General features: G+C 39.5%; 1 protein-coding gene across 1 annotated transcript in view; it reads left to right on the top strand.

Moving 5' to 3' along the window:
• Nucleotides 1-1,242: 1,242 nt before the first annotated feature.
• The window catches only part of CAPZA2 (capping actin protein of muscle Z-line subunit alpha 2), a 54,675-nt gene continuing 44,337 nt past the window's right edge, over nucleotides 1,243-11,580 (top strand). Inside the window, exon 1 of the mRNA XM_059074395.2 lies at nucleotides 1,243-1,439. Within this exon, the coding sequence (XP_058930378.1) occupies nucleotides 1,401-1,439 (39 nt within the window). The 5' untranslated portion in view covers nucleotides 1,243-1,400. The remainder of the gene's footprint in view (nucleotides 1,440-11,580) is intronic.

Genomic DNA, 11,580 nt, shown 5'->3' with positions numbered 1-11,580 from the left:
GTACCTCATTGTAGTTTTGATTTGCATTTCTCTAATAATTAGTGATGTTGAGCATCTTTTCATGTGCCTATTGGCCATCCATGTCTTTTTTGGAGAAATGTCTATTTAGGTCTTCTGCACATTTTTTGATTGGTTTGTTTTTTTGTTATTAAGTTGTATGTGCTGTTTGTATATTTTGGAAATTAATCCCTTGTTGGTCACATCATTTGCAAATATTTTCTCCCAGTCTGTATTTAATATACTTTTTTATTGAGATATAATTGACATGTAACATTGTATTCGTTTTAGGTGTACAACAAAATGATTAAAATCTTAACTCCTATCTGAGCTCTAAGGTCTTGCTACTCAGCGTGTGGTCTCCAGATGGGTAGCACTGGCACCACCTGGGAGCTTGTTAGAAATGCAGACTCTTCAGCCGCATCCCAGACCTGCTGAATCAGCAACTGCACTTAACAAGATTCCTAGCCAATTCATATATACAGCTTTGACTACATCTTCACTCTCTTGCTAAACTTGAAGATTCAGAAGTAGGGTTAGATTTAGCAAATAAAATTAGCAGACATCCAGTAAAATTTGAAAACAATGAATAATTGGTATATCTCAAATGCTTCATGGGACATACTTAAAATATGTTCATTGTTTTGAAATTCAACTTTTACTGGACTTTTCTGTATTTAATCTGGCAACCCTATTCAGAAGGGTACGATCTATGTTTAACATAACTCTTTATTCCCCTGCAATAGTGCAGAGCCTTCCCCAGCTTTTTAATCTGTTCGCTTAAGGAACAATGAGTTTCTTCAGAACTGTTTCTCTGGCTTTTGCTTAACATTGTATATCTCCAAAAGCGAACACAGTATCCCACACACAATAAAGGACCAGCAGTTATTTCTTCAATGAATATATCCAGAACATCTTCCAATTATGTACTGGGTTGTATGTACATATTTTAATGAAAGCCGAATATTTTTCTCGTAATTTTTTTTTTTTTTAACCAGAACGTTTAAAAGCTATTTGTGCACTTTCTCACATTTTAGCTGGCGGAGTTCAGGATTTGATGGGAGTATAATCAAGGGCTCAGAATGTACTCGTCTTAGACTGGGTCCATATGGTCACTGGTGGGGAAAGAATCCTAGACTCAGGATACTAACAAGCCTGCCTCAGGCAGCAGTAGGCAACTCCTCCCAGTTCCCGGGCCTCCGAGGCACCCGCGCACGCGCACAGCCGTGCTCTGGCCCCGTGAGGCGGGCGGAGGGAGGCGGGGCTCCCGGGGCGCGTGCGCGGCGGCCGGGGCTGTGGGCCCCTCCCTTGTCGGGGTCGCGCGGCGCGGAGGACCGCACCGAAAGGGGGAAGTCAGGTGGCCGCTTTTGCCGCCGCCGCCGCGGTTTGTCTCCAGAAGGAAAATGGCGGATCTGGAGGAGCAGTTGTCTGATGAGGAGAAGGTAAGGGCCGCGGGGGCGGCAGAGCCCATCGGTCCGGGAAGCCAGTAGAGCCCTGCCGTATCAGCCCGGAGTCTGGCCGCTGGGAAGGGCATTGGTCGGTGCCCCCGGCTGCCCTTCCTTCCCCTCTCCTTGCTGCGTCCGAGTGCCTGACCCTGTCAGTCTCCCGAGGCCCCGCGCGGGGGCAGGTCTCCTGCAGGCCTGCTCGCTCCGCTCCTTGTAGGGTGTGTGCTCCGAAAATAGGTAGCGGGAGCTGGGCGGCGGCGGCGGCGGGCGGGGGCCGGGGGCGCGGAGGGCGGCGGCCGCTGGGGACCCTCTCCCCGCGCATGGGCCACGGGGGCCCTGCGCCCGGGTCGGGGACTGCATAGGGGTCTGGGTCCCGGCCTGGGAGAGGCCCAAGGACAGTACCCAGCCCGATGGCCTGGCCGGAGAGGGTGGCCGGGGTGAGGGCTAAGGGGGAAAAATTGCTTAGGAAGCAGACCTTCACTTCTCTCTTCTACTCTCTCCTCCCACAAGCAAACTGCTTTCTTTCCTGGGTCCAACGTTTTTTTCCTTTAGCCGTGGAAGTGTCTCTTTCTCTCTCTCTCTTTTTTTTTTTCCTTTTTCGGTTTTAGCTGTAGGCAACGAAGTTGCTCATAAAAAGACACCCCCCTCCCCACGGTTGTTTGCTACTCTTGTTGGCAGTAGCCGCCCTGGGGGCCGACTTGGTAGCGCGCCATGATCCTGCTAGGACTTCTTCCGAAGAGGGGTGATTGTGGAACTCCTTTTACTGTATCTTAGATGCTGTGACAGCATTGGAGCCAGATGAACGACTTAAGTTCTCAGGCATTTGAAGTAAGAAATCTGATCATTGAACTGGATCTCTCTTATTCGCGGTTTCCTTTGGCCTCTGTGAGGACCCATTCTCCAGAGTGTGTTTTGGGACACGGGGGTACCCTCCTAATTTTGAGTATTTCCTGCACAGGTCCTTGATGTTTCTCAAACTCAGAAGTAACTGACATAACTATGGATGAGATAGTTACAGTATTCGAAGACTCCACTCTTAATTTAACAGGGCTCATTTTTTTTTAAGTTCCAAAGCAGTACAGCCATGTATGAAACACAGACACATAACTGGTGTTTAAGAAATCCTCATGTAAGCCTACGGATATTTTCGGTTGGAACGCTCTGCTCCCAGTGTTTTTATATCCTGTGTTCTTGTACTGAAATGTCATGTTCTGTCTTCTTCCCGATGTGAACCTGCAGCAGTCAGCCTTATCTTCAGTTTCGGAAATCTTTTTTACCTCTGTGCTCTTTGGTGAAAGTGATAATAAAACGACAAAATGGGGAGAGCAGCAAGATTCTCCATAATCCACAGGCCTGGTAGGCAGATCCCTGTATACACAAAAGTTGCTGTGCAGTATTCACACGTGTAATATTGGTAAATAACCATAAATGGGTAACTGAAAATGTATGCAGGTGCTCACACACATTTAAAATTAAGTAGTACTAAAAAGTTTTTTTAAAGGGATTGTCATGTTTTTTATTCTGCTGTTGGTTAAGTGGTGATTAGTAGCTCAAGTGGCTGGAAATCTAGCTGAAGAGAGAGTACACAGTGTGGGAGTTAATATAGGCCTGCCATGTGTTGTAAAGACCTAAAATAGCGAAGTTTTTTCAAAATGATATGACAGGATTTCTTGTCATCCGGCACTCTCGGGGCACTAAGCTCCATAAAGGTGTGGGGCTGGGTGGGAAGGGGTCTTATTCTCTATGCTCGCCCAACACCATGTTTTAACAGTACATGAATGAAAACTCCAATTTGAAGGAATTTTGTGGTTTTGTTTTTATTTCGAGTTTTGTAAGACTATTCTGTGGATATTTGCATATAAATTTATGATTACATCTTTTAGTAATTTAAGAAAAATATTAACCAAACTGTGAGGTTAAATTCAAGTAACTGGTAAAGTGAAATTCTAACAGTCTTGTCACTTTATTTAAATGTTCTTTTTAATCTCTTGGGAGGAAGACCTTGCATATAGAATCAGAAATAGGATTTAAAGGTGGTATTTTTTAAACTAATATTTAAATCATTTTACTTTTTCTGCCACCTTGTTTGTAATTTTCAAAGATAAGTTTTTAATACTTAATTTAAAACTCTTGGAATTTCCATTACTGATTGTGGAAATAAGGAAGGGAAGCTGTTAAGACTTATGTAGTACCATACTTCGTATATGCCTGGTTCAGTTAGACAATACATTTGTTAATTTGTTGTAAGTTTGAGCTAGGTTTGATTATTACCATTTCACAGGTAAGTAAAATAAATTTTTAAAAGCTTTAAGTAATTCACGGAAGGACACCTAAGTAGGAAGTGCAAAGACGGTATTTAAGCTGAGTTTGTCTGAATCCAAAGTTGATGCTCTTGTGACATTACACGTGAATCCTTTTCTGGATTTATCTCTTTGTGTTAAATTTGACAGCTTAATATGGAAAAGGGAGAAACAATAGTTCTCTTTGTTTTTAATAGAAATTGTAAATGCCAAACACCAAATAGTGTTGGGTTTTAAATTTAATTTGTTTTGATCATTTTAGAACAAAGTTTATTATTGTTTGATACATTTAAAAGTTTTATGCTGCTGGTGTAGTTTCATATATGTCCTGTGGTAGGAAGCATTTTAGAAATTAATCTAGAATAATATCTTTGCTTTTTTCAATTATATACAGTTGCTTTTTGAGGATACCGGTATGAAATGTAATAACCTTTTCACCTTTGGCCACTGGGTTAGTAGGAAATAAAATTATCTGAAGAAGCACAATGAAGTTGTTTAAAGTTATTCATTTGTTGTGGTGTGTCCTACAGACCTTTTTACATAGTTATAGAAACTCTAGGCTAGAACAGTTCATGTTTTCCCCTCCTGGGTCATCTGCACTGTACAGTAAAGCATTTTTTGTGATTGAAATTATATGAAATTGTGGTATAAGGCTCAAATAAGAACTATTCCCAAACTGCTCTCTAAGTGAGAAATCCTGGAAGTCACTCGAAGCTTTGGAAGACACCTTACCACCCCCCCCCCACCAACTTCTGCCTTCCCCCAGTGAGTAGAGTGATCCACTCACGTAGCTTCAGCTTTTGTGTCTTTGCAGATGTCTCAAGTACCTAGCTCAGCCCTGATTCTCCCCTTAGCACTGGTCACACATTTTTATCTGCTGGTCCTATTCACAGAAGACAGTTAGGGAGATATGCTCAGATGGAACCTGCCTGAAAGTAAATTCATAAACTCCCCTTCTCTGTGTCCCTACACAAAGCAGGGCAGATACCCATCTCTTTCTGCTCATATTTCTCTTTATGACTCTGTTCCCATTATTCGAATCATCCAGGTTTTTAACTTCAGCTTTAACTTTTTTCCTCCTCCCTGTGCTCTCTGTACCTTAACAGTCAGTTTCCAAACCTTGTCACTTCCATCAAAATATGTCTTACAAAAATTATTTCTTGCTTGAAAAGTTCATTTATATTAATATTTGATTTATAACCTCTCAATTGACCAGACCATTAACAATTTATGTTATGAACTACTGTTGTTCAGTAACAAACTTGTACTGTATGAACAGAATGCAAATTGATTGTACCTGTTCTGTGACTACACAGTTGAGGAAGAAATAAAGCTAAGGGAGGAAAATTAGGGTTAGAAGAATGTCTCATATCTGTTTTATTTGCCACTGCTGGACTTTTATTATAAACGTTCTAGACAAATCCCTCCATCTTCCTATCATTTTTCTATTCCCAAACTTTTAGTTAGTTGCTGGATCCTCCATTGCCTTTACAGGGAAGCCCAACTCTTGAAAATGGTGTTCATGTCCTTGTATTCCATTCTAACCTAAATAGTTCTGACATTTCCAATATATACTGTTATTTAATCATGCTGTGAATTCAAAGAGACCTGCATGCTAGTCCATGCCTAGCACATGGAGTAAATTATTTAATCTCTCAGCAGCCTCAGTTTCCTCTAAAATGTGGGGATATAACAGAAATTATATTCCCCATTAAACTTCTATAAGTGCAAATGTTTCCTGGCATGTAGTAAACACAGTAAATTTTAGTTATTTTTCTCTGCTCACGACTTACCTGCTTTTTTTTGTGTGTGTGTGTGTGTGGTACTCGGGCCTCTCACTGCTGTGGCCTCTCCCGTTGCGGAGCACAGGCTCCGGACGCGCAGGCCCAGCGGCCATGGCTCACGGGCCCAGCCGCTCCGCGGCATGTGGGATCTTCCTGGACCAGGACACGAACCCACGTCCCCTGCATCGGCAGGCGGACTCTCGACCACTGCGCCACCAGGGAAGGCCACGACTTACCTGCTTTGAGCATTGGTACTGCTCCCCGATCTGTCCCCTTTTTTGAAAGATGAAAAATTACTCTTCCTTCGAGATTAAGCTCAGATCACATGGCTAGTTTTCTCTCTCTCCTGAGCAACTGTTTTCTCTCTCTCCTGAACGATGTAACACATCATTAATATTGAATACAGTTTTGCATAGTAGTTATCTGTTTACCTGTCTTTTTTTCTGTATTCTGTTGGAATTCGTTAGTGCAAAAATGTCATCTTTAGCATCTGTCAGTGCAATGTATGTGATGAGTACAGTGGTTCAGTGAGTGAATGAACAAAGGAGTAATGAATTTAGAAATTAAGAAAAAAATAACAGTTTTATGAAAAGAAGTAGCATATTAAGGCAAGTTTTGGAGGGAAAATCTAGTATGCCTACATTTTTCACTTCTAAATAGTGTTATAGATTTTAAAGATTTAGGTAGTTAAATGAAATTCCTGGTGCTCCTTGAGGTGCAGGTGGTGATACTGGCTATGGTTCAAATCACTTACACATGCTAAATATTTATAAGCAGTTTGTATACTTCTCCCCCCACACAATCATAATGTGGCTTCAGAAGTTTTGTTTGTATGTATTGATAAAAACAATGTAAGCTGCCATTATATTCCATCATAATTAATGTAAAATCAGTAGTGTTCTTATTAACTAAAAAGTAAACTCAACCAGTAAGCGATTAATGTAGAAATTATTCATTGCTAATTTCATTCTGTAGGTGAATGAATTCTGTCATTGCACCAATAAAATGTAAAAATTCCTACAGCAAGCAGAAACTTGATAGCTGCTATAGCATTAGTGGAGTTTTTTAGACTTTGCACACTAAAGCAAATTTATAGTACATTTTCAGTGCATTGGGGAGTCATTTCTACATAAAATAAAGGTGGTTATATACATAGAAGAACATGGTATATATTGGGTTGGCCAAAAAGTTCATTTGGGTCTTTCTGTAAGATTTTACAGAAAAATCCAAACAAACTTTTTGGCCAATCCAATAAAAACACTTAGACAGTACAAAGTGGTTTTTAAGGTTGAAAAGCATGATGGGAAAACTTGACCTGTGGTCCTGACCTAAAAGCTTAATTGCCTGAAGCAGTAATTTATTGCAAGAGATTGATGCATATCAAAGAAAATGGGGGTTCCATAGAACCACTTATAGCTGTCGAAAAAGGAGAATTTCATAAATTTTATTCTGAAGGGTAGAAATACAGTCTTCATATTCTTTCTCTTAAGACATTTATTTACATGCTCTACTGTGAACCCTATGGCTGAGAACTTCTCTTGCACATTTTAGTTCATAATGTTTCTACTGAAAATGAATAGAAATAATTTTTGAAAACTACCTCCACATTTATTCATTTACCAAATGTACCATATTTCATTGATTTCACTACTCATCATTTTCCATATTTTAAGATCTCTGAAATCAGGCTGCATTGTACAATCATGGCTTGTAATTCTGGTAGCATTTTTCCTTTTTTAGTGACCCATGAAATTATGCATCTTTCATTGACTGTGAATCAGGGTAAGCAAGGATATAATGCAATAACAAACAAACTAAAATCTCAATGTGAGGGCATTGGTGGTGGGGGCTTTGCGTGGCATCTCCTCACTCGTTCTGTGTGTGTCTAGTGTGGGTCAACAGCAGAAGGGCCCTGCTCTGCAAAGTCACATAGTTGTAAGCTCTTGGAGGATTTCAGTCTAAACGTGTGCTTTTTGATATGATACATATGCACAATGGAATATTATTGAGCCATGAGAAGGGAGGATATCCTACCATTTGCAACAACACGGACCTTGAGCACCTTGTGCTAAGTGAGATAAGTTAGAGAAAGACAAGTACTGTACAATAATCACTTACATGTGGAATCTAAAAAAGTCAAACCTGTTTAAAAAAACAGTAAAATGGTGGTTACCAGGGAATGGAGGGTGGGAGGGATAAGATTAATGGTGTTTAAGGGTACAGATTTGTAATGAGTAGTAAATAAACCATAGCGATCTGATGCCCAGTATAGTGAATATAGACAGTACCATTGTACTACAATGATGTGATAAATATTGCTTTGGTCGTGATCATACTACATTATATAAATGTATGAAAGTAACAGGCTGTACACCTTAAATTTACGAAATGTAGCATGTGAAGTTTACCCCCCCCCCCAAAAAAAAAGTCTTAGGCTTTTTATCACCGTCCTCACAGCAGTGGGAAAGAAATGCAATGAATACCATACTGGGTTTTAAAGCTCCCCCTTACCCCCACACACACTAAGAGACTCACTGTACTTCTGCTCAGATTTCAATTAGCTTAAGCAAGTTATATCTATAAACCTCATTTCAGAGGGGGCAGGGAAGAAGAAGAGAAATGCAGTATTTGTGGATAGCAGTAATGATTGTATAGATTAAGTTTTAGACTCACTGAAGATTGGTGATTTGATTACCTGTTTGGTAGACACGGTGCAAGACTACAGATTCAAGGATGAATCAGACATATATACTATACAGGGTCAAAAAGCAATAAGTTCATGGACATTTAGAAGGTGGAAAATTTACTTCTGCCTAGGAGGATGGTAGGTATCAGTTGAGGTACAAGCTCATGTCAGAGAGCACAGCATGGGAAGAAAAAAGCAGAAAAGTGGGAATGAGAAGGAAATTTGAGTTATATCTCAAGTACTTTGCAAGTAAGAGATGCAAAGATGAATTGTGCTGTTAAACAGCACAGATTTTCTCAACCTCAGCACTATTGACATTTGGGCCAGATAACTCTTTGTTGTAGGGGTGTCCTGTGCATTTTAGGATGTTTGGGCATCCTTGGCCCACATGATGCCAGTAGCACCGCAGTCACGACAGTTACAAATGTCTCCTGTAGTACAAAATTGCCCCTGGTTGAGAACCACGGGTCTAGAAAGACTGGAGCTAGTGAGACCAGTTGGGAAACTGAGTTAAGTGTTAGGACCTGATTTAAAGTAGTTTCACAAGACATGGAGGAAAAAAATGATTGCTAACGTTTCAGAGTTGGAATCAACGAGACATGGTGAGTGAATGTAGAGAAAGGGAAGAATCAGAGGTAACTGAACATTAAAATCTGGTTGACTGGGAAGTGGAACCACCACTAACAGCTAAAGAACGCAGGAGAGAAGATGCACAGCTCGGGGGAATAATGGTGAATTTTGTTTGTTTTCTACTAAGTTTGAGTTGCTAGCAGAATGTCTATGTGAACTTGCGGAGCAGATATGGAAATGTAGAAATGGAGCTTGGAAAGAGATCAGGCCCAGAGATGATATAGATTTGGAAATCCTTTCTTTGTGGGTTAAAGCCACGAGATTGGAATAGCTTTTAGGAGAACAAGTTCAGACATAGGAGAGGAGAGGGCAGAGAGCATATACTTTTGGATACTTTCATTTAAGGCATAAGAGAAGGAGAGAAACTAGAAGGTGAGGAGTGACCTTTGAAGTAGAAGTGTATACCTAGCACAGAGTAGGTGCTCATCTCACAGAACTTGAAGAGGATTTCCAGAAGGAGCAGTGCAGTATTGCAGAGAGATTAAAAAGGAATATAGAATTGAGAAGAGCCTTTGGCTTTAAGAGAAAGGGATGAGAAACAAATTATATCTCCTATATGCCAATATCTACTGTATTAATTAATTTCTCAATTGTCAGAGCAACCTTGTTATTACCTGTATCTTGCATACGGTAAAACTGGTATAGATGAGGCCGACTGTTTTAAGTGGTAGACTAGAGATCATTGCTGGCCTTTAAGAGAGCAGTTTAATGGCCTTTCAGTCTTGTGTGCATTGTAGTTCAGTAACCATACTCAAAGACCTCCCTCACCTTATTTTGTATCCTTGCCTATCTCTGTTCCCTTAGCAATTTGTACATACCTTCATTATAACATTTACCAATTTTAATAGGTTTCCTGATGTTCTTATTTCCTGTGTTTTTCAGGCATAGGCCCTGTGTCTTATTCATCTTTGTAACTGCAGTATAGTGTGTGGCATATATTATATCAGTGACTTCAACTCTGGCTGCACATTAGAAGCAACTGGAGAGTTTATAAACAAACATGGATGCACAGGCTTCACTCATGGGTGAGGCCTGGAGCGTCTGTACTTTTTTCAAAAAAGGCTTCCCAGATGATTTGAATGTGCCACCAGGATTGAGTTTCACTGTATTAGGTGCTCAATAAATGTTGACTAAAGGATAAGAAGTGGAGACAGTAAGTATAAATTACTTTTTTCCCCCCTATATTAGTCTTTTAATTAATTTTTTAAGCTTTTTAAAATTGAAGTATAATTTACAATATTGTATTAGTTTGGGGTGTACTTTTTGGGTGTACCATGACCTGATTTGATATTTTTATACATTACAAAATGGTCACCACGATAAGTCTAGTTACCATTTGTCACCGCGCAAAGTTATTACAATATTATTGACTATATTCCCTATGCTACACATTATATCCCCGTGACTCATTTATTTTACAGCTGGAAGTTTGTACATCTTAATCGCCTTCCCCTATTAAAGTATAAATCATTCTTGAAAAAAATTCAGTAATGAAACACAAGAGAAAGAGTAGATGCTACTTCATTTTTTCCTACTGTTTCATTTTAGGGATGCTTTTTTTTTTTAGATAGAAAAACATTAGGGGTATTTGTGGGCTGAGGGGAATGATTCAGAGGACAGAAAAAAATTGAAAATATAAATAATAGTTTGTATAACTTTCTCAGTTAATGATAATGAATGCCTACTTTGGATTCATAGATTTCTTAATATTTTCAATAAATAGTAAAAGCCTATTTAAAGAAATAGTTGTTGAATTCAGTGGATGACCTAGTTTAGATTAAGTGATATGGGCCCTGTGTTTAATTACTATTCAAAATGATAATTATAAAGGAAAAAAATTCTTAAGGAAAACATCAAAACAAATTACGTCTCTTACGTCTACTCAGATTAAAATAAATTAGTCTGTAACACAGACATGCAATTAATGATCACTTGATCATAGACTATTTAAATAATGATCGAGTTTTAAAAAGTAGTTTTTCTATTTTTGTTTTACTTTTAACTCAAAAAGGCATAGGCAATTTTTAGAGAGTTATGGGAAACAATGTCAAATAATTCTTGTAGTTGAAGTAGAAAAATTCATAATAGCTCTTTTTAACTTTACTGCTGGTCTCTAAGACAGTGACCCTTTTTGGGATCATATTTCTTGAGAGTCAGGTGAAACCTATGATACTTTTCTTCAGAGGACAAAATGCCTCAAATTTTGCATATACAGTCCCTTACGGGGCAGTGGGTACAATATCTGGCAGCCCATCAGAATCAGGTGGGGAGATTTTCAAAAATACATATTTCTAGGTGTCAGTCCTCTGGAGATTGATTCAGTAGGTCTGGAATGGAACGTGGGAATCTGTATTTTTTCAAAAGCTTTCCCAGCAAATCAACCAGGCATCCAGATTTGGGAAATCTCTGCCCTAGTGTCTCCTGCCTTGATCATGGAGGAGATAACTATGTGGGAAAATGTCCAATGTATGGAAATTAGAGGGGTTGTAGTCAGTGTTCTCAGATAAAATATAGGATGCCTGGTTAAACTGAATTTAAGATAAACAACAAATAATTTTTTGTATATGTATTCCCAGTGCAGTATACTTCGGGGCTAATGTAGAGTGCAGGGCTGTTCGCCTCTAAATTTAATGGTTCCAGATAGCTATTTTTTGTGGTGTGCATGTGCTTTTGTGCACATGCACTGTCTGCTTTTTATACTTTTATCCCCTTTTTTTCAGTTGCTCAGAGCTTTTTAA

This window comes from Kogia breviceps, chromosome 9 (genome assembly GCF_026419965.1).
Source record: "Kogia breviceps isolate mKogBre1 chromosome 9, mKogBre1 haplotype 1, whole genome shotgun sequence".
NCBI lineage: Eukaryota > Metazoa > Chordata > Mammalia > Artiodactyla > Physeteridae > Kogia > Kogia breviceps.
Note: the sequence above shows the minus strand (reverse complement) of the source record. Positions and strands in the feature narration are given on the sequence as shown.